The following is a 25,002-nucleotide window of genomic DNA, read 5'->3' as shown; positions in this document are numbered from 1 at the left end:
ATCATAAACCTACTTTGTTCCAAATTTCGTGAAAATCGTTAGAGCTGTTTTCGAGATCTGTTGAACATAAATATATACCCATATAACCACATAACCATGTAAATATATGAATATATTTATACAGAAATTGATCGCTTAATATAATAGGATATGGATTAATCTAGTTTAAAATTGAATTTGGTTTCAACTACTGTTACTGTGCAAATGTCAATGAAAACTTGAGTTACTCCATTATTGGGTCAAACAAAAAGCAATGCAACTCAATATTCCCTTCTTCTGTTTTCTCCTCCTCATCCTTCTCGACCACCTTTTTACATTGTTCTTTTCTTTGTCTTGTTTTCTCTCCTTTTACTACTCCTCCACATTTTTATATTCCCCATCATCATCTTCCTCTTCATCTCTTCTCCGAAGAGTATATAAATCGCCAATTATAAGTTAGTTTTGTATTTGACAGGAAAGATACTTAATTCGTGTGCAGTCATCATTCGTAGGGAAGGAGCCGATGCTTGCTGTAAGATACCCTGACGGTGTAACAATAGCCCGACACGAAATATCAAGAGAAGATTTGTCTCCTAACCCTTCTAATACAGCCAGTGTAACCGAAATCATTTACCTCGATCCCTGGTCTTCAAAAGTTCTAAAGTACGGTAAGTTGAGATGAATTCTCAAATTCATTAGGCCTATCCATAGAAAACCGTGCTTAATTTTTCCATATTTTGATAGAATATGATCACTCTAGAATAGAATCTATTATCAATATAATATTTGATAGAATGTGCCGTGCTACCGAATTCCTCCGAAAGGTTTGATAGTTTTCACCTATCACCTAAAGAAAAGCTATCGGTTCCCTTTACCAATATCCTGACAGAAATTATGAATGGGTTTACTGTTTCTAAATAAGAACTCCAGTTTAGAGCAAATCGGATTATAATTTTCATAATGCTTAGGCATTTGAAACACAAAACACTCAATAGAACCATTACACAAAACATGATCTTCTTACAAACTAAGTACTTATCTGTTTATAATAATTTAATTTAACTGGTTACAGGCTTTTTTCATCTCAATAGAATTACTCAACTTCACAGAAACTATAATAATTCAATTCTTATAATCTTTAAAAAAGCCAAGCTAAATTTATACACAACACATCAAGAAGCCATTTTAAAAGCGAGAGAGCACACAAAGAAGAATTTGCTCGTTACGCCCTATGACATCATCCGTACCAACATTGAAACTTAAAATATCAAGTTATATTTTCAGTATTTCAATAGACTTTAATTTTAATCTGTTTCGAATTCTATTTAACCTTTATCTTTATTAAAATTATTTATCAATTTGGAAAGAGAAAATTACAAAATATTCCAGCATCATCAAACAGCTGATGAAAGAGCGTCATGTACATTTTTCTATTATACAGACATTGATATTGATTATTGACTTTTATTGATTTTGAATATTGAATCAGAGATTCGATTTTTATAAGGAGAAAATTGTAACATCACAAATGCAATGTGAAGATTGAGTATATATATATATATAATATATATATATATATATATATATATATATATATATATATATATATATATATATATGCTTTTGATTTTTTCAGGCCCAGTTCAGTAATAAAACACACAAACAACAACATATAGACAATCTAATGGATCAAACATACATATAGCGTTTATAATATTCAAAATAAATATGTCTCGTTGTGTTCTCTTCATTTTTGGTAGGTCAAATGCCAGGCTCTCCCACAGTCCCCTCCAGCCAGGACATGGCACGTTCATCCGCCAGGTGAATACCCCTGAGTCCCCCTTCATAGGAATACAGTAGTCAGTCTTCCACCAAGTGCTGCATCGTCTGCACATCTCCACTGGTGCAGTGGGGGTCAGTGGCTATGCCCCAAGTAGTCTGTGCTTGAGCACACCTGCCTGCAGATGTACGAAAGAGATTCAACCTGCACCAAAGTTTCCTCTCCAAATCCATTCCAGGCAAAGGCACAGATGGGTCTTCCACCAACGTCTTATTCTTAATGTTGACCTGAAACCATTCCTGCCGCCACAATTCTATAATATCTTTTCTCTCAACTTCCACCAGTTGGAGATAATGCCTAGACCTCAATCTTCTAAGGGGTGGATTCAGCATATCCTTCATTAGTGGCAGCTCTTGTCTGGAGGATAAGTGGTTCATCAACTGATAAGTCCTTTCTTCTCTTCTCAATGCTGGTGGAACAATGTTGCATAGGACAGGCAACCACTCAGTTCCAGTGGGTCTCATGGTATCACTCATTCTCCTCATCGTCTCATTCAGGGTGATGTCTATTTTCTTAGTATGAGTGCTGTGCTCCCATACTAGATGTTTTCAGAGCCTTCACACTGCATCCCCAGCTTGTACCAGCCAACTTACTTATTATGTTGTTCCTAGTCTCCAGTTTGTTCTTGAGACTCTCAAGATGCTGTCAAAAGGTTAGAGTTCTATCCAGCTTCACTTCCCAGTAGCGAGGGGCCTCAAAGTGATTTACTCTCTCCTCACAGAAGACAAAATTGAGTTGACAATTAGTTTCTCTGTTATCAAGATGAAATGCCGTGCTCAGTGCCTCAGCTGGATTTGGCTCAAGTTTCCAGTCAGAAAAATACTTCCTCAGAACACTCAGGTCCTTGTTCAGTTCTCTCTCCACCAATTCATATGTTGGTCCCTGGACTATAAGAGCAATGTAATCTGCATAGAAGAACTTACGTGACCTGGTGTCTGAAATGTCTGCAGTGTAGAGGTTGAAGAGCAAGGGTGACGCTAAAGCTGCGCTTAGGTCCAAAAAAAAACAGTGCCTGACTTCAATTTCTTCTCAAATCCATGTTCAATGAATGGTGATAACACCTGTTCTTCACAGCTTCTACCTTCTCTGAAGCCTGCCTGTTCAACTGGGAGATTTTCCTCCACTCTACCACTTATCCTCAACAGAATAATCCTTTCAAAGAGTTTATGTGTGACTAACAGGAGAGATATAGGTCTGTAGCTAGATGGGTCTTCCTTATCCTTCCCTGTCTTCAGTACAGCAACAACTTTTGATTTCTTCCACATTCTTGGTATTCTGGCCTGATCAATGATTGCTGTGAACAATTGAGACAGCCAGTAGATTGCATGTGGCCCTAGGTGTTTGATAAATTCCGGCATTACACCATTAGCTCCAGGTGATTTCCCACACTTGATTCTCTTTATTGCTTCAGTTATTTCTTCAGAAGTGATTGGGTTCACAAATGCCGATCTCTCACCACACTCATTCAGTGCTCTCCTGAGACGCCTTTTCATTGCAGCTTTTTCACTCTGTGGTATACTGGGACCTGAATTTTGTTCAATCTTGTCTGCAATTTCGTCAGGCATGGCTTTAGATGTTGTGTGGTATATTGAACTTGCAGCTCCCTGTTTGCGTAGCAAGTTCCATGACTTCCTGCTGGAGTGTGTGAAGTCCATTTCCTCCATAGCTACAATCCACCGATTGAGCCTTTCCTTATCAAGACTCTTTATGAAGTTCTGAGCTGTCTCATTACTTCGTGAGGAATTATACTCTTATCATAATAAGAGTAACAATGAAGATTGAGTGTCGCAAAAAGGATGGTCAGTTTTCAAATGACTATAATAGCTTCAATGACTTTCAGCTCAGTCAGCTCTTTTGTTGAATGGTCCAATTTTAAATAGAATGCCATTATTGACAGACATTAGTGGACCTACTCTGTGGTAAAATGAGCTGCGACCACAGTCTTGAAATTCATCAAAGGCGGATTTGAATGGGAGATCCGATTTTTATATGGAGAAAGTTGTAACATCACAAATGAGTGTCAACAAAAAAGATGGTCAGTTTTCAAATGACTATAATAGCTTCGATGACTTCCAGCTCTTTCGTTGAATGGTCCAATTTGAAATAGAATGCCATAATTGACAGACATTAGTGGGCCTCTTCTGTGGTAAAATGGGCTGTGACCACGGTCTTGAATTTTATCAAAAGGCGGATTCACACATCAGAATCAGTAGAGTTATAGGAATTCATTCATGTAGATTTCTATGTATCATATTTATTCTATAGTAGGCTATGAGAACATCAGAGTAGAAAGCACCTAAACTTTGGGGGCTATTCCATAACCTCCACCAATGGTGAGTCCAGGGGCTTGCCCCCAGAAAATTCTGAGAATATATCTTCAATTTGGTGGGATGATTTGCTATTTCCACTTGAAAACTAACATTCCTTTCGAGTTTTTTGTGTTCTGTGGGCTACTCCCTCTTGAAAGTTTTATAGGCCTGAACACTATCAAAGCTCTGTAATAAATGATTATATGTTTTTCATGTTTTTAAAGAGTGCACATTTTAATGACCATATCAGGGTCAGAAAAGTAAGAATGTTTCAATGCCGTCTGTATGATAATAAAACGTTATAATTTACATAGTCCATTCTGTTCAAATTCTAGTGATAGTGATAGAAAAATCCACAGGACTTGAAGGAATAATGTGCATCGATTTGAGCTCATTGAAGTCAGTTCTTACAAAATATTTAAACGAATATCCTCCCCCCCACAAAATGTTCTTCTGGATACGTCACTGCGGACATTACTATTGAATACAAAATGAAAGCTTCCATTAAAGTTTCAAAATGCGTGGCTTATTGAAGGGAAACCAGTTTGCCTCCTATAATAATTGTTTAATCTTTTTGGTCATATAACGTTTCACCATCTGATTAAAAATTCGTGCTAATTGTGAGCTTATAGAGCATTGAGTCCTCATCTCTATTTCTTTTGTTATATATATATATATATATATATATATATATATATATATATATATATATATACAGAGTGGCGCAAAAGTCACTGGACAGTTGGCTAAAAGAAAAAATAAAATAACAGGAAGATGTAGTACAATAGTTTCAGCCCATGATGTTGGTATTACAAAATGTTGATAATTACGCCTTGTCAAGTTGGCAATACCATGCAATGACAAACACAACAATCGATCTAGTCAGTTTTTGAAAGTGTGTTCTGTGAGACGTGTCCGAAGCTGTAGTTTCCGAATTAGTTTTTTTTTTTTTGTTAAACAGTTGTCACGATGTTAACGAAAAAAGAAAGAATCTTCGCTTTAAAAACATTTTATAAAAGTGGTGCTACTGCAGATGTTAATGAACATGTAGACACTTTACATCAAAACCACCATCTAGACAAACAGTATACGACATAAGAGATAGATTTGAACAACATGGATCTGTTATGGATGCACCAAGATCTGGCCGCCCAACAATAGTCTCAACTGAGGAAAATGTGTTGCGGGTATGTTTAGCTGTGACCAACAGTCCACGAAAATCAACAAGACGATTAGCATCTGAGCTGGATTTATCACGAAGGTCTGTGCAAAGAATATTACACAAACGGAATTTCAAAGTTTACATTCCACTTTTGCTACATGGGTTACTTGAAGATGATCAAGATCGACGTCTTCAATTTTGTGAATTGATGCTTAACGAAAAGAAACACGATCCTAACTTGTTTAATAAAATTGTGTGGTCTGATGAGGCTAATTTTAAGTTAAGCGGACAAGTTAACAGACATAACTGTACTTACTGGTATACTGACAATCAAAATCTTTTGTTAGAACAACAACTAAAACAACCTGGTGTGAGTGTCTGGGGGGCAATATCATCATTTGGCGTTCTTGGACCATATTTTTTTGAAGGAACTGTGACAGGAGATAAATACTTGGATATGCTTCAGAATTACGTGGTACCAGGACTCATGACGTGTGCTGAAAACGTTCAAGAAATTTACTTTCAACACGATGGTGCTCCACCACATTATGCCACTAACGTTCGCGATTATTTAAACGAAACTTTCCACAGAGAAGTGATTGGACGAGGGGCAGATATAGACATGCCTCCACGTTCATCAGATATCATGCCCATGGACTTTTTCGTATGGGGTTTCCTCAAGGGCTTTGTCTATTCTCGAAAGCCTCAGACAATCGACGAACTGAAAGACTACATACACGACGCATTTAAAGGTTTGGACAGTGATACCAGGCTATGCCATAAAGTATGTCACAGTGTTCCCGAAAGATTGGAAAGATGTATTAATGAAGACGGAAAACAGTTTGAACATAAAAAATAATTCTAAGTATTTTTTGTAATAAAAAATAAATACAGTCTTTGTTTATAGCAGTGTCCAGTGACTTTTACGCCACTCTGTATATATATATATACATTATATTACATTATATTATATATATACATATATATATATTCATCACAATATATATATATATTGTGATGAATCTTTCAAATAGATCTCATGAAAAGAGTGAAAAATTGTGATTACCTTTTAAAATGAAAGAATTTGCTAAAGGAATAGTAGTTAGCGACCGAGCGATAAAGCTTACTTATCAATAACTGTATATTAGATAAGAGTACCGTTCTGTACTGAATATTTTCTAGAAAAAATTATTCAATAAATTGTAATTATTTTGCAAATAAAGCACAAATTGTTTATGAATCGCTCACTGATTTTGAGGTTACACTTTGTTTACTATCGATCAGATGTTTTTAAAACAGTTCGAACGCAGCTGACTAATTCAAAGTATTGTCAAATGTCATGCTGGCTTCACGTAAGATATAATACCATCTCTAAAAATTATAAAACTATCAATAAAGGACCAAGAATTTCAAATAAAAAAATAAAATGTATGTATTATCGTTGAAATTATTTATTATTTAAGAAATTATATTATATGTCAGGTCTTATTGTAACTAAATAGGTCATAGCATGAAATTATATTATTGATAAAACGGCAGAAATTAATTATAACAGTCTCAAACCTAATAAAAATTGTACAAGAATATTAATTTATTAATGATTTAATTCAACTGAACCACATGGTAATTAAATCTCTTTGGCAAGCCTAAGCCAATCATAGTGCATAGAAATAGCACCAAGAAGGTGATCGTTTGAAAGCAACACATGTTAATCTATTATCAGACAACAACCCTGCCTTATCATTTACGCTAACACATGTACATTGTATGAGAGGAACTATGTCTAGAAGATTAAGCAGTTTTAAGAATTACATAAATTGAATCATTATTGTAATTAAAGGAATTATATTCTACTGCTTGCCACTGACGTCATGTCTACGTCACAAGCGTTCTACCAATGGCAAATTTTTATGCAAATTATTACATCGAGATTCTCAAAAGAAAGGTCTAGCCAAGAAGCTTAGAGAAAAAGACAGCACTTCCCTTTTGAAATCCTCACCGTTCAGATCTCTTTTTATAGTTACCAAGACCTATTTGTGAAAATTTCTTGTTCGATTTTCATATGTTCTATTTGTGAGCCGATATTTTAGGCCAATCTATTTGTTATTTGTAAATTTATGTTCTCATCAATCGATAAATTTAAAAGCTTAAAGTAAATTATCCCTTAATTAATTCGGTGAAGGAGATATTTAAATTAAAATTCCACACGTGCTGAAACCGAAGCCTGGATTGCTGCCGATCAAACGATTTTTGATCTAAAGAAGAAAACTACGACCGCCAAGGAAATTCACGTGAGTTATAAGTTTTAAAAGGGGCCCCAATCTACGCTTCAAAAAATATTTCAGTGCAGAAACATAAATTTTTTCTTCGTTAAATTATTGGCCACGCCGACAAGCGCTTTTAGTTATTAATATATAATATATATTTTATTAATATATAATATATTTAGTTATAGAATTTCTAAGAATTTGTAGTTGATTAACTATCCTCCGCTGCCAGAACCACGACCCCGAGCATTTTTTAAAAATATTTTATAATTCATTTTTTCACTATTTTTTCAAAACTGTTCAATTTTATCAATTGTAAAATTCTGTTGAATCACGCATGGTATCATGCAAGCACAAGAGAATTTTTAACTATTCTGTTAATGCTAAATTATTATCAACCTGTAAATCAAATTCTGAATAAGCACTGTATGATCATATATTTTATTATAATATATTTCAGTTTTGTTAATTCGCTTTCTGAGTTCGATTATTTCTTAAGCCTGTCAATTATTGTGTCTGATACGTTCTATATCATCAAGAACCGATCGAATACGATCATTGAAATAATTGAATTAAGCTGGATATTGGAACAGGTCTAAGTGGATGTAGCGAGTGGGGTCAGATCGAGATATTTATTCTTTGTCCTTACCTGCTCATATATCAGCTTTTATCTGTTACCTACCTCGACTTAGGAGCGAACACATCAATTGTACAGCAGATGCAGCCATAGATCATATAAATTCCTACAATAGAGCTTAAAACCCGACAAGACTCTGTTCTCGAAATATATTCTGAACGATATTTGGTCCAAATACCGTATTTTAATCCTTCAGAACTTATTAGAGATGCAGTCCCGTAAATTATCTACATCGGGATTTTTGCTCGACCTGTATGATTTTGTATGCTCATTCTTCACAGGTAATAATTTTAAGGTATCCGTCTTCAGTGTTTAGCGATCGCTACACTGCTTATAAAAATTTCAGCTTTATACAATCTGTCATTAGAAGAATCAAGGGTGAGCGAGCGTTTAGGCCTCCTGCGATTCCGACAATTGTATTGAATCTTGTAGTGAATCAATCAGTCTGGTGTACATTCCGCGTCCACGCACGCCATTACAAAATTCATAACCGCTACACCATTGACTCAGTACAAGATTCACCCTACATATGTGAAGCCTTCAAATACCGCTCCACATGATTTGGCGCCCAACGTGGGGCATTTCAATACAGCATTACATCACCCTACGTGTGTTGTCCTATCCTTGGAGGTGAGAGTGACTCCCCCAGGAAGAGCACCACAAGATTTGGCGCCCAACAGTGATAGGCATTGAAGAGGCAGATAATCGACCACGAGGATTATTTAGTTGCTCAGTATACTATAGCGCTGACAACGAGAAAATTTTTGAAAAATTCATGGTTGTGAATTTCTTCGAATTTAGTATTAACTGTTCACTGTTATATAAAATAACAAGTCGTACCATACCAATTTTTGAACAGAAAAGAAATTTATCGATTGATGAATTTTTAGAGGAAAAATCGAACTCAGAATTTTATTATTGTGTTATTCGAAAATTGGTCATACTATAAGTCACAGGTATAAGAATATCATAAGAAAGGTGATATTATTTGAAGAATATTAGGTCTATATTAAAATAATTTATAAAAATTTACGGAAAAGAGGATTGAAGTTATTTACATTTTTAAAAGTTTTTAAAGCATAAAGAGGGAAGTAAAATTAAATCACGGATATATTGTGGAATTCAAGCAGAGCATCATTGCTTTTATATAAAATTTTGCGAAGAATACTAGCCCTATATATAGAATTGCGGCAAGAAATTATAAAAGTAAAATATTTATAATAATAGTAATAATAAATTATAAGAGGCGTACCTGTATTACCGCATGAGTGTTCACTGTGTATCCTGTATGTTCTTGTCATTTTTATGTTAACGATATTGCTAACTTGACTCATTTTATCACTGAACACATTGCTAAACCACTTTTTCTGTATTTCACGCACTACGAAGCTATAGCAATTTCTATTGGATTTCTTGTTAATTATTTTGTATATCACATCAACACTTTCACGTTTTTTATTCACCGCACACGTTCGTCGCATTATTTTCTCACAAACCATGGCAGGAAACGACCAGGTCAATCCAAGTCTGTCGGACACTGAGGACATCTCACCCGATTGTTCGCCGCCGTCCGCATCTGCCACCGCATCCGCCGATTTCCATCCCAATGTACTGGATGATTTATCTTCGACGCAGGTGGAGGAGAGCTGCATTCTAGTGGAGGATCCTTCGGCAGCCCAAGAGCCAGAGGACGAAACATCGGGAGAGCATACGGACGACGACGCCTCAGAAACAGGAACTCCCATTTCTCGCACCGTTGCTCGGATGAAAAACCAGCAGATGACCGTTAGATGTATGCCCGCTCCCGCACTGGATACGGACACCCTCCTGAAAGCGATAACCAAGATGATGGACGATTTAAATAAAAAATACGACCAAACAAAAGAAGAATTAAAGGAAGACAACAAACAAATAAAAGAAGCATCGAAGAAAACAAATGAAGCAATAAACAATCTAAATGAAAAAAGCGACCAAACAAAGGAAGAATTAAAAAAGGAAGTTCAAGAAGCAAAGAAGGTAAATGAACAAGGTTTTGAGAAACTGGATCAACAGTTGGAGGAAGCAGCGGAAAGAAGCAGGATGTTAGGACAGCAAATCAAGGAGAAAAGTCAGACAATTAGAATCAATAGTGGACCAGAGACTGAGCCCATGCATGCAGAAGCAAACATACTCGACGAGGAGGTCATAAAACAGGCAAACGAACATGACACATATAAGGAAGACCAACCTACCGAGAATGTCAAGACTGAAGTCGTGCCGCACACCGCAGAACGCCGAGAGGGACCAGCCGACATCGCCCGCCAGGCCGAGGACGACATCCATCAGGTAGAGGGACAGCCCATACCACCGCGCGCCGACTACCAGGAGTCCAAGGACGTTGCCCGCCGAGTAAAAGAGCAGCCCGGACCGCCGACCGCCCACATCACTGTCCATCCACCGAGGACAGCACCTGCAACACATCAAATCAGTATCCATCAAAAACAATCAGAAAACAACATTAGAACAATTAAAATCCGCATAAAGTCAAGACCACACACAAGCAGCAAAACAATTCAAGAAAGAAGAAGAATATCTAGAAGAACCTACAACCACCGCCATCATGTTAGGCTGAAATCCTACATCAAATCTTTTACAAGCATGCAAGATAGGAGAAAAATATTATTAAGAAAGACCTACAACCACCGCAGTCATGTCCGGTTAAAATCCAGTAGACTGTACACCGGCATGCAAAAAAGGAAAATATCATTTGGAAAGACACACAGACACCACCGGCACATTCGTTTTAAGCCAAGTTTAGTAAAACAGATAGTCACAAATCGGAATTGGACCTTGAATAATACTGAAATCAAATTTAGATGGGGGCTTGAGGAAAGAATAATATTTTAATTAACTGAAAGCTACGTTGTAAATTACATCAATCATCAAACTTTTCATGGTCACAGCCTACCCATCGAATCATATCTTTGCAGCTAGCATTTTTCTACTGCAGCCTAATCAACATAGCCTAAACTTCGCCGCATCTCAGCCAATAAGGAAATATTATTAATTCACTTCAAATGAAGAAACCGAAATCAACTTTAATAACAGAAGAAAATAAAACTACAAAACAACTCTAAAAATTTACCAACCTGATCAAGCCGTCTGCCTCATGTTACAATCATCACAGAAACAATCGCCTGGTACAAGCCGCACAACTGGAAAACAAAAACAAAAATTGTATTATCAACAGAAAATATTTGTAAATTAGAAATCAGATGAAGTTAGTAGTGAATAGGAGGAAAGAAAATAAACAAAGTTTATTTGAAAAAATACGTCAATATAACCTCGAAATACAGAATCGATCAAGAAATCTATTCAGAACCAAAGCCTGTTCGATAATTTTCTTCGTCCCACCAACCAATGTGTACGAAATCCTAGAGTCAATGTTAATAGAATCGAAGCAATATCGTTATTAATTAATGTAACCTATTATTTAATGTGAAATTGTAAGTAAAAAACGCAACCAAAAATATATATTTATGTTAAATTGCACGAAATGCGCATGTTCTATGTCATATAAATGTATTGCTAAAAAGCTAAAAAAAAGAAAATGAAATTCTTACCTTTAAATGTGAAATTTATTACTGTTGCATCAAAAGATCATGAATTGAAATTCAAATTGATAAATGTAATCTTGAATACTTAATATGTGTAACCAGCATTGATAAAAATCAAGAAAGCCATTTCAAGTGTAACCCTGTTTGTACACAACGTACTAAGCGCAAATAAGGAATTGCTCGAGTCAAACGGTAGACGATTGTCAAGTCACCGAAGTAAAATCACACTCTCACCCAATTTATGTAAAAGCCAGAATAAAGAGTCGAAACCTGTAATAACCATGAAAAAATGATGAAAATCTATATTTGTTGCCAATACTGTTTGAATCTTAAGAGGATAATATGTGAAATCTTGTATATTTGTTATAGTTATGGGTCTGCTCATAAGCCACCCGTGAATGGAAGTTGTGGAGTTGTTTTAATGAAGGATCCAAAGAGACCTCATTAATTACTGTATTTCGATTGTATCCAATGAAAGGAACAATCAATTATTTATTTTCTCGTAGCCAAAAGTGCACGATATATTGTTTTTAGTGTTAAGTGTTGAGTTTTCATAGAAGTAAGGAGATGAAATGGTGTATTCATCACAATATCGGATTTTTCAAATAGTCATTGTTTCGACTCGTCTCCCAATTACCTATTTAAAATATCCTGGGGCTTTTGTGTGATGAATCTTTCAAATAGATCTCATGAAAAGAGAGAAAAATTGTGATTACCTTTTAAAATGAAAGAATTTGCTAAAGGAATAGTTAGCGACTGAGCGATAAAGCTTACTTATCAATAACTGTATATTAGATAAGAGTACCGTTCTGTACTGAATATTTTCTAGAAAAAATTATTCAATAAATTGTAATTATTTTGCAAATAAAGCACAAATTGTTTATGAATCGCTCACTGATTTTGAGGTTACACTTTGTTTACTATCGATCAGATGTTTTTAAAACAGTTCGAACGCAGCTGACTAATTCAAAGTATTGTCAAATGTCATGCTGGCTTCACGTAAGATATAATACCATCTCTAAAAATTATAAAACTATCAATAAAGGACCAAGAATTTCAAATAAAAAAATAAAATGTATGTATTATCGTTGAAATTATTTATTATTTAAGAATTATATTATATGTCAGGTCTTATTGTAACTAAATAGGTCATAGCATGAAATTATATTATTGATAAAACGGCAGAAATTAATTATAACAGTCTCAAACCTAATAAAATTGTACAAGAATATTAATTTATTAATGATTTAATTCAACTGAACCACATGGTAATTAAATCTCTTTGGCAAGCCTAAGCCAATCATAGTGCATAGAAATAGCACCAAGAAGGTGATCGTTTGAAAGCAACACATGTTAATCTATTATCAGACAACAACCCTGCCTTATCATTTACGCTAACACATGTACATTGTATGAGAGGAACTATGTCTAGAAGATTGAGCAGTTTTAAGAATTACATAAATTGAATCATTATTGTAATTAAAGGAATTATATTCTACTGCTTGCCACTGACGTCATGTCTACGTCACAAGCGTTCTACCAATGGCAAATTTTTATGCAAATTATTACATCGAGATTCTCAAAAGAAAGGTCTAGCAAAGAAGCTTAGAGAAAAAGACAGCACTTCCCTTTTGAAATCCTCACCGTTCAGATCTCTTTTTATAGTTACCAAGACCTATTTGTGAAAATTTCTTGTTCGATTTTTATATGTTCTATTTGTGAGCCGATATTTTAGGTCAATCTATTTGTTATTTGTAAATTTATGTTCTCATCAATCGATAAATTTAAAAGCTTAAAGTAAATTATCCCTTAATTAATTCGGTGAAGGAGATATTTAAATTAAAATTCCACACGTGCTTAAACCGAAGCCTGGATTGCTGCCGATCAAACGATTTTTGATCTAAAGAAGAAAACTACGACCGCCAAGGAAATTCACGTGAGTTATAAGTTTTAAAAGGGGCCCCAATCTACGCTTCAAAAAATATTTCAGTGCAGAAACATAAATTTTTTCTTCGTTAAATTATTGGCCACGCCGACAAGCGCTTTTAGTTATTAAGAGCCTAGAATTTATTCATATAGAATTTCTAAGAATTTGTAGTTGATTAACTATCCTCCGCTGCCAGAACCACGACCCCGAGCATTTTTTAAAAATATTTTATAATTCATTTTTTCACTATTTTTTCAAAACTGTTCAATTTTATCAATTGTAAAATTCTGTTGAATCACGCATGGTATCATGCAAGCACAAGAGAATTTTTAACTATTCTGTTAATGCTAAATTATTATCAACCTGTAAATCAAATTCTGAATCTGCACTGTATGATCATATATTTTATTATAATATATTTCAGTTTTGTTAATTCGCTTTCTGAGTTCGATTATTTCTTAAGCCTGTCAATTATTGTGTCTGATACATTCTATATCATCAAGAACCGATCGAATACGATCATTGAAATAATTGAATTAAGCTGGATATTGGAACAGGTCTAAGTGGATGTAGCGAGTGGGGTCAGATCGAGATATTTATTCTTTGTCCTTACCTGCTCATATATCAGCTTTTATCTGTTACCTACCTCGACTTAGGAGCGAACACATCAATTGTACAGCAGATGCAGCCATAGATCATATAAATTCCTACAATAGAGCTTAAAACCCGACAAGACTCTGTTCTCGAAATATATTCTGAACGATATTTGGTCCAAATACCGTATTTTAATCCTTCAGAACTTATTAGAGACGCAGTCCCGTAAATTATCTACATCGGGATTTTTGCTCGACCTGTATGATTTTGTATGCTCATTCTTCACAGGTAATAATTTTAAGGTATCCGTCTTCAGTGTTTAGCGATCGCTACACTGCTTATAAAAATTTCAGCTTTATACAATCTGTCATTAGAAGAATCAAGGGTGAGCGAGCGTTTAGGCCTCCTGCGATTCCGACAATTGTATTGAATCTTGTAGTGAATCAATCAGTCTGGTGTACATTCCGCGTCCACGCACACCATTACAAAATTTATAACCGCTACACCATTGACTCAGTACAAGATTCACCCTACATATGTGAAGCCTTCAAATACCGCTCCACATGATTTGGCGCCCAACGTGGGGCATTTCAATACAGCATTACATCACCCTACGTGTGTTGTCCTATCCTTGGAGGTGAGAGTGACTCCCCCAGGAAGAGCACCACAATATATATATATATAATATATATATATATATATATATATAGCACTCAACAGAAAACACTTTAAAGTTTTATAATATAAATATAAACAGGCTAGTATAATACAACAATGGAGTGGCAAAATCGTAATAATTTCACTCAATGAGAGAGAAAAAAAAGAAAGTGGCAAAATAGTAATAATTTACTCAATGAGAGATTTAAGAGATTTTAATAGTTCTCAAAAATGATAGAACATGAAATTATATAAAATAAAATTATAAAAAGATGATGAATAATATTAAATAACAATTCACCTGCATGACTAACTACACAAAACTGAAGCATGATAAATTTTCTACAGGGAAAAGCTTGGAGCACAATTGTTGAACCTAAAGCTGTTTCAATGATAGTTACGAGGTAATCATATCAAAAGTCCTCACCCCAAATCACTGTGCTAACTGAGGTGCTGGGGGTGGTTTGAAAGTATAATCATCATTAACGGAGGTGAGAGCACCTCCGGTGTTCACATTCCAACTTACTCATACAGAGTGTCCCACAAAAGGTGTAACAGTCAAAGACAAATGGATTCTACATGAAATTTGCAACAGAAATCATGTCCAGTAGAAATTTCTTATACCGACCTTGATTTTGGAAATGTACTGATTTTTAAATATTTCTTAAAATCGTCAAGATATCAGTCAAGTTCTATGGAAAAGGATTAAATTTTCAATAATATTCATATATTTGTTTCATAGATTAACGGTTTTAATCATTCTATGAGCGCTGAAAGTTGTAAAAAGTAGGCTACATTCGTCAAGCTCAAAGCCAAATTTCAATCAGTTTCAACGCTCATAAAAAGTTCGAAGAGGAAAACATTATAGGGATCTTATCAGAAATTTCCTCCTCTTCCCAACCATATCCTTAGTAGCTTATTGGATTTTTATTATAGTTTTCTTCCAGTTATTGACGATTGTGGAAAATATCGAAGAATCTATATATCTCGAAAACAAAATAAGGTCGATATAAGAAAATTTTACTAGTCACTGTTGTTGCAAAATTCATTAGAATCTATGATCTTGGGCAGTTACACTTCTCTTGGGACTCCCTGTATATGCTAAGTATTCAACCAGATGATTTTTAGCCTGCCTGAGTGCTTTGAGCTTGACTCATCTTCAATCATACAGGTATATAATTTTAAATAAAAATTGAAATAGCCCTTTTCTTTTCCTATGTCAGAAGGAGATATGCGAGAAATTGGTATTCCAGATAAAACAACGAAGTCTGACAATGCAGCTCCAGCACCAAAAACTGAAAATAGCAGGTAAGCATTTTTCAAAAAATTAATATAATAATTTTGATCTACAAACAGACAACTCACCATCAGTTCTCTATTTTTAGTAACAATGATTATTAGGGTGTGGTAGGCTATTCAAATAACTCTATAGTCATACACTTCTCATATGGGATGGTAGTTTATTTTTATGATTCCATACTTCTCTAAAGATAATTTATATAAATTCTTTCTTTCTTTCTTAAGTTAATCGTCGTTAATTACTGCTAAATTTTATGGTAAATTGGAAGAATAAAATATATAGTAAATTGGAAGCCTACATTATTTCCATTGAATAAATAGATATAGTGTGATTCACTCAAGTCAGCATTCCTATATAATGCTTACCATTCAAACAAATCTGGTAGTGCAAGTACTTAGGTTGTTCTCACTGTAGTTAGGTACTATACAAAAAAGACATAGACTTTCATGCTTCTGATTGGCTAACTCGATCATATGGTACAAAAACGTCATCAAGATACCAAACAATATTTAAAATTTTATCTTATTGTATTACAAATTAGAAATTCATTACTTCTTTTACGATTGAAACATGTATTTTCAACATACGATGAGTTCGTTATTACATTTTGGAAAGGAAATTGATTCACATATTTCAATATTGATATACTTCAATATAATTTCAAAAACACTAGTAAAGCTTGAAAAGTCAATTTCTCTTTCCTCGGACTCTTATCGCGGACCAATTCCATCCCTCGGACTTTTTTGCGGACCAATTCCAGAGCTTTCGCGAAATACCTATTGAGAACCACTGATAGCCTATCTATCATATTATGTAGAAAAATAGTTTTCAATTTTATTGTATTTTCTTATCTAATTTATTAGAACTTCCAATTTTGAAATCTTATTTGAAAAATATTTTTTGTGGCTCAGTTGAATATAAAATTCCATGAAATATTTCTTATTTATTTATTTCCATTACAATATAAGGGCACCAGGTAGCAATACTTTCCATAATAGCCCTCTTGACACAACCAAAAATTACAATTCTAATAATATGATTAGTATAATATAATATAGTATAAGCCTAATCTAATAAAGAAAATTCACAAAATTAAATAAATATAGTAACTACAATACATTTTTAAACTAAAATTGAAGATGAAAAAGAGGAATATGATGATGATGATGATGAAAAGTATAAATTAATAAGAAAAAATGAACAAGATCATGATGTCAATATTTTAAACCAGCAATTGAAGATGAGAACGAGGGGTATGATGATGATGATGATAATGACGATGACAATGACGATGGTGATGATCATGATGATGACGACGACTCTGTTGATGAGTGTAAATTAATAAGAAAAAAAGAACAAGATCATGTCAATATTCCAATGGACAGAAAGCAATACAACAAAATCTGAAAAATATTACTACCATTTTCCCAGAACCAGTAGGAATACTCTTACTACCAACGAGCAATTGACTCCAACATCAATCTCCTTACTTCCAAGTCTGATTCATCTGAGTCATATTCAACCGTTATTAAGTGCTGATTTAGGCTAGTCTCACACTCATTCGGTTCGTTTTGTTTTCGGTTCGTTTTCGGCAAATTCCGATAAGTGTGAAACGGTAATTCAATTTGAATTCGGTACCGAATAGAAACCGCATAGAACCGAACGCCCACTTGACTCTAATAAATTCCATTAGGTTTCAATTTGTTGCTAGCGAGAGGCTACTTCCACACACTTTCGGTTCGGCTCGGTTCGTTTTCGGCAAATTCCGATAAGTGTGAAACGATGATTCGGTTTGAATTCGGTACCGAATAGCAACCGCATAGCACCGAACGCCCCCTCGACACGAATAGGTTTCATAATATTCGAATTCGTTGCTAGGGAAACAGGAAAAAACAAATTTAAGTCTTTTACACACGATTGCCTTTTTCGTTTTTATTTCAACCTGATATCGTGATTATCTGTTTCAAAATTTTCCAAGTCAAAATCATATGGTCAATTCATTTCTGTTAGTTCACAGGAACATTTTTTTCTCAATGAATAGTTTGCTAAAAAATATGAAAGATATAAATTAAATCTCAGGGAGAATTTTTTTTCCACGAATATCACATGATTTCATCAATGGAGAGAAGAGATGAAATTTATATACCATGTGTCAAAACAAGGAATACATTTTCAATTGAAAAATAATCTCTCTGAACATCCAAAATTAACATGATCAAAAAGAAACTATTAAAATAATTCACAATATTTAATTAACTTTAAAATTTTGTTGTTCAAGAAATAACATCTTACAATTTAACATCAGCTGTTATATCTAAATATACCAGCATGAGCTGTGAAAATCCAAACACAGCTGTGTTTGAGAAGAAAATACCTAATTAGAACCGTACGAATTTGCCATACCATACCTGACATGTATGAAAGCCTCATTCGTTTTCGGTAACGAACCGAACCGAACCAAATGAAACCGAATGCGTGTGAAGCTAGCCTAAAGGTGTCTTCACTTCTCTGATTAATTCTCGTCGCATTGCATTCAAGTGGCACGTTATCACTGCTTGTCAGCATTTAATGGATTCTTATACATAGAGAAGTATTTACCGTATGTTATGTATTGTCATGACTCATGAGAATTTCATAATCTCCCAACCATTGGATATGAGAATTCATCATTTTTTATAAATGCAACACAAAACATACCGTGTGAAAGATATTTTCTACTGTTTATTGACACAACAAAACGGTCTAAACTCATTAGTTTATCTGTTTGAGCACTAAAATTTACAGAAATAGGAACAGGAGAAACTTTACTGTTCAATTGGTAAAAAAAACACAATTACCGGTACACTATAATTTTGGATCATCAGTTCCTATACTGAATTAATAACGAACCAAACACAAAAGCACACTTTGACAATTGAAAGTATTGTAAGTTACACTGTAAAATCTACCGAATGAAGTGTAAATACTGTCCGAGTCACTCTGTTCGTTGAGGTCATTAACCCAAGAAATAATCGGTTTATTGTTGAATGTATGAAAGATCTGTAGATTTTTGCCTCTAGCTCCGGCTCCGCTCCCTAAGGCTACGCAAGAAATGGGTTGAACCTTAGAAACGAATATTGTCGTTAAAAATCTAGTCATATTAGTTTCAGGGCTTGTGCAATTAGGTTTTATAATCAGGTACTGTTACATATAAGATGCTTACTTGTGAGTGAATATAAACTTAAAATTAAGGATTTTCCAATATGAGAACGTTTTTATACTAATGATGAATATAATGCCATCAATATGAAGATTTTTCGAGACATTGATGTGGATTTCTTGTTTTTTTTGTATGTGGTATCATTATACAGTATATGTAATGATATGTAGTTTTTTATGACGTGGCCTATACAATTTGTAATTTATCTTTGGCAATAAATGGATTTTGATTTGATTCGATTAAGGTGTTTTTCGAAATTCAAGGGCTGGTATGTTTCAAGCTCTACTTCCTCCATTCATTCCTATAAGCGACATAACGCTAGATCAGTTGTCGTATGCTATTGAGGTTTTTTTTTTTGAAAATGGAACTTTTGCCTTTCTGATATGCAACAGGTCGCCGAATCTACTTGGAGTTGGACTTTGAACTCACAACATTCAGACAATCAACAAGTGGCCGATTCATTGAGGTCATTCACCCCAAAAACGAATCTGCCACCTGTTGAATGTATGAATAATCTGTAGATTTTTGCCTCTAGCACTGCTCCCTGAAGTGTTTTTCGAAATCCAAGGGCTGGTATGTTTCAAGCTCTACCTACTTCCTTCATGCATTTCCATGGAGAACATAATGTTAGGTCCTTCAAGTCGCATGCAAACAGGTGGTTCAAGGAAAAGCCTCCAGCTCCGCCCTTCAAAGGTGTTTTTTTTCGAAATTTGAGGGTTGGAATGTATCAAGCTCTCCTTCCTCATAAAGGTAGATACGTGTAGTTGCATGCAATTGAGGTTTTTTTGAAAATGAAACTTTTGCCTTTCTGATATTCAACAGGTGGCAGATTCGTTTTTGAGGTGAATGACCTCTTATTTTATGTACTTGTATTTGGACTTTGAATCCAGACATGCAACAGGTCGCCGATTCCACTTGGAGTTGGACTTTCAAATCACTTCCTCTTACATTCAACAGGTGACCGATTCGTTTATGAGGTGAATGACCTCTTGCAATGTCCTTGTTGCCTTTGTATTTTTATTGTGAAAGAGTCAGTCAAAAACATTCCATTCCAGAATATAAAACAATATTTATAATATAAAATGATATCGAAATCGGGACTTTTTTCGTTTATCCTGCCAAAACGGGACATAAAAGTGTCCCCAAAGTAAATCTGAAAACAGTGGGACACTAACCTGAAAAGCGGGACAGTCCCACCGAAAACGGGATGGATGGTCACCTTATGATATACTGAGGTCCACGTTATAATGACAGTATTTGATCAACTTTGATGTTGCTATTCTTGTCTATCATTCGAAAAAGCAGGTAGTACTATCCTTTTCTAGCTCCACAACGATGCCAAATCTGTTTTTGACGATGTAGAAATATAATTGATTAAGGCAGATAACAGGCAACGCTGTTCTTCCATCTCTATCCACTGCCATTATAGCGTGGACCTCACTATAGACCATTCAATCCAACCAATAAATCTTACTTTAATAAGTTACCACCCACACAATTTATTTCCCTGAATCGTTTAATTTCAAAGTCATCATCATCATCATCATCATCCTATCCTTCTTCCATGTCAATTGGGGTCGGCTTTCCGAATCAATTTGCGCCATTCTTCTCTGTTTTTTATCATTTCCAGTTTTACACCCATCGGCTTCATATCTCTACATATTTTGCTCGCCCAAGTCGTAGGGGAGCGACCACGGTCACTTTTACCCTCAGCAGTGTTAATTATCGCCCTATTAGTCTTGTGGCCACATGGCCAAACCATCGAAGTTGACTCTCTCACACCTTCTCCTGTATTGGTGCAACCTTGAATGTGCCACGAATGTATTGATTCCGAACCTTGTCCATCAGGGTCACACCTCCAGCCCACCTAAGCATTCGCATCTTCTGTTCCTATCTTGCTTGCACATCCGCACCATACACAAAGGGCGGGTCGAACTGCTCTCGTGTATAGAATATAATTTTATTAGTCATTCAATATTTACAAAAAATACATTGACTTCGTCAAAATTATCCTTTTTAAATCACTATTATTCCTTAGTCAGTTTAAAAAATACAAAAATACAATAATTAACAAGTCATGTAAAACATAGATCAAATGTTACTCATTATATCATAAGAGAAATGGTAGGTACTCAGTTTATAGAAAAGAAATCGTTCAATGTGTACAAACATTTATTGACTAATACATGTTTTATTTTATTTTCGAATTGAGTGAATGCAAGTTACTTTAATTTGTGTAGTGTGGAGTTATATAATTTTATTGGCATGAAGTGCCAGTTTCTCTGAGATTTGGAATGGCTATATTGTGAAATTTCAATAAGTCTATGTCTATTTTGTCTATTTAAATTTTGGTGATGGTTTGTATCATATTTATCCGAATTCTTTTGTACATAACACAAAATATTAAAAACACACAGTGATGGCAATGTCAGCAATCCAAGTTCTATGAAATGTGGTCTACAATGAGCATTGAAAGGCAAATTAGGTACACATGATTCCAATAGCTTTCTTCTGGAGGACAAAGATTGAATTGGCTTTAACACTACTAGCCCAAAGCATAATTCCATATGATAGGAGACTCTGAATGTGTGCGTAACAGATATTCATCAACACAGGTCTATCAACAGTTACACATAGTCTGCGAAGCATAGCCATAGAGAGTTTAACTGACAAAAAATCAATGTGCGCCCCCCATGACAGACATAAATCAATCATAACACTTAGAAACATGAGTGATGCAGCATCCTTCTGCTTTCTGAAATTGAAAATTATATAAGAGGTTTAGTCATCATTAAGAGACAGATTATTAGCTGTACACCAGTCATTTAGAATACAATAACTATGGTCTCGTTCTTTTTAAGATCAAACTTGGATGGGCAATTAATTTTCAAGCCAAAGTCATCAGCAAACTGGTAACCATCCAGACAGTTTCCATCAATATTAATCGGCAAATCATTTATATAGATATCGAAGAGAATAGGACCTAAAATATGCCCTGAGGCACGCCAAACTCTATCAATGAGCCGTTATTTTGACAGAGCCCCATCCTTGTATATATTCTTGCTCATATTCTTCCCCATCCTTGTATGTATATATCCTTTTGGTGCGAATACCGTAGGCATTTTTGAGTCACAGAGCACCCCAGTAGATGCTCTCCACATTTGCCACCCTGCTTGGATCCTGTTTTCCAAGTCTTCTTTTGTGCTCGACTCATTAGTTATTAAGGAGCCTAGGTACTTGAATTTGGAGACTTTATATCGAGGTGAATATTATCTAATTGTGATGGTGAGTATGGTGACACGTTTGCGTTCACACCAGAGAAATTGCAGTGCATGTATTCCGTTTTCGTTCGGCTAATTACTGTAAACACTCGGCTATCTAAACGGTTACTTCATAGGTTTAGCTCGTTTTGTATGTCTTCAGCCGATTCTGACACAATCACTATATCATCAGCATTAGGTCCTTGGAGCGGGACTGTAGATCTTCAGTGACAAAAGTTTTATTTCAAAGTGAAATGAATATTTGTAATTTGATGATTCATTTGGTTTTTTTTCAGGATTAAGAAGAATCCGTGTGCGGCATTCGTTCAACGTTTGTTAGGTTGCTGGAAATCGAAAGAGGAAAATGGAGGGAAATAATATTGCGTATTAAAACGTACTTTCAGAACTAGGCTACAATAGCGCCCCTTGATATTCGACCTATCGATTATTTCGAATATAATAAAATGATAATTTAGAAAATCTTATATTCTTGATGAGTGAAACCTCTAATTTATTAAGAAATTATTCAAAGAGGCTGTAGTTCTAAGAATGTTACATATAATTTACAATAAGTTTTATTGCTACTTCAACTAGAGTAGGCTATAGGCTAGCAGGAAAATGGTGCAATGGAAATTTCAATAATGGTTCTTGATAATTAATTGTGGATTGAATAGAAAGCTACCTTCGTTCAATTGCCTACTGAGCTTCATGGTTTAATGTATCTGGAAATAAACATGATTGTTGTGGGAATCACTTCCAACTGCCTGCATTTCTTGTAAATAAATGCTGACAGTTTTATGTGAATTACACTTTTGATCCATCAACATTCTTCTGAGCATTCATCCACATGAATGATTTATCAAACATGATACAAGACAATAAAATAAGTTTTTTTAATAATGTAAGTGATACTAATGGTCATTTGATTCAATTCAATTTATTTTTTCCTTCTGAATACAATTCAAAGCATATCAGTTACATAGAATCTTAAGCAATAAAGTTTATTCTAAGCAATAAGTTTATTTAGTCATTATTGTTATCAAATATCAGTTGTTGTAGGTATTGTTATTATAATTATATTGGATGAGTAATTACTTTCGTTCCAATTTTTAACTTGGTGATAATTCGTAGAATTTCATAAAACACTTATCTTTGCTTTATCAGATAGAACTATTGGGTTATTGTTTTTAAAATAGGTGATTATGATTTTGATCTTAGTTATTTTAATTTGAGAAATTACATTGCATTGTAACATTTCACTTAAATAGGTTAATATGATTTTGATCTTAGTTATTTTAATTTGAGAAATTACATTGCATTGTAACATTCCATTTACTTTCTTGTAGGAGTTAATAGAAAATAAGTCGTTTTAATCATATTAATTAGTATAGACCTGTTTGAAAGTATAGACCTGACTTCAGTTTGAAAGTAGGCTAATTTGTTGCCGTGTTACTAATTCTACATTACAGTTAGTTAATTCTAGTTTTGAGTAGATTATTGCTGGAAGAATTTGTGAATTAAATTTTGAACTGAATTTTGAGTCCTATTCATTATAATTCCATTACGTCGTCGAAAAACCTCTGTGGAGAATTTGAAAAAAAATTAATTTTGTAAAGAGCTAATGTAAAATTTTAACAACTTTGTGAGAGCCATTTTGAATAATAACTTGCGAGAAAAATATTTTAAGGTTGTTAAACCATCATCAATTTCAGGTAATCTGAAGAATGTGGATTCCCACAAATGAGTGTGTGTTTACGAGTCCGGGCTGATTGGGATTAGCCACTACCTCCGTAAACAAAGCCATAGTGCATGACAGGTGGTTGATGGTAACGTCAGCACAGGTAGGGCTCCTACACCAATAAAAAAATTAGATGATATAGATCAGCTGCTGAAATCAACAAATTTTTATTGGTGTAGGAGCCCTACCTGTGCTCAAGGATAGTATATAGCTATAACTATTCTTGACCTGTACTGACGTCACCAGAATGCACAATGGATTTACGGAGGTAGTAGGATAGCCCAATTAAACTAAATCATAGGAATTATATTTAAACTTATTAGCATGACCTATTCCACCCTCTAGGTTTTCTAATAATTGCGAAGTATTGCTACGACGCGGACTAGCTACAGTCGGGTATGGGTCGGGGTCGGTGACCGTATTGACCGGTGGAGATACTGGACCTACACTTCTCCCTCTATCCTGATTCTTTACCCTCTGCTTCTTTCGCGAGATTTTTACTTTCAGGGGAAGAGTGTTTACCCGTGCCGTTGCTGG

The 25,002-nt window shown here is 34.7% G+C and overlaps 1 protein-coding gene across 1 annotated transcript; it reads left to right on the top strand.

Annotated features, from left to right (window-relative positions):
* The first annotated feature begins 454 nt into the window (after positions 1 to 454).
* Positions 455 to 24,261, top strand: LOC120350639. Its single transcript, XM_039425040.1, has 3 exons — positions 455 to 647; positions 16,192 to 16,276; positions 23,024 to 24,261. The coding sequence occupies exons 1-3, from the start codon at positions 503 to 505 to the stop codon at positions 23,103 to 23,105; spliced, it is 312 nt and encodes a 103-aa protein (XP_039280974.1). The 5' UTR covers positions 455 to 502; the 3' UTR covers positions 23,106 to 24,261.
* Positions 24,262 to 25,002: the final 741 nt, after the last annotated feature.

Source organism: Nilaparvata lugens, chromosome 3, assembly GCF_014356525.2.
Source record: "Nilaparvata lugens isolate BPH chromosome 3, ASM1435652v1, whole genome shotgun sequence".
Taxonomy (NCBI): Eukaryota; Metazoa; Arthropoda; class Insecta; order Hemiptera; family Delphacidae; genus Nilaparvata; species Nilaparvata lugens.
Note: the sequence above shows the minus strand (reverse complement) of the source record. Positions and strands in the feature narration are given on the sequence as shown.

Excerpts from the sequence above, each read along its gene's own strand:
- LOC120350639 (XM_039425040.1), top strand. The coding sequence starts at position 503 with ATGCTTGCTGTAAGATACCCTGACGGTGTAACAATAGCCCGACACGAA. Across the intron at positions 648-16,191 it reads TTCAAAAGTTCTAAAGTACG|AAGGAGATATGCGAGAAATT; the intron begins GTAAGTTGAGAT and ends TTCCTATGTCAG. Across the intron at positions 16,277-23,023 it reads CCAAAAACTGAAAATAGCAG|GATTAAGAAGAATCCGTGTG; the intron begins GTAAGCATTTTT and ends GTTTTTTTTCAG.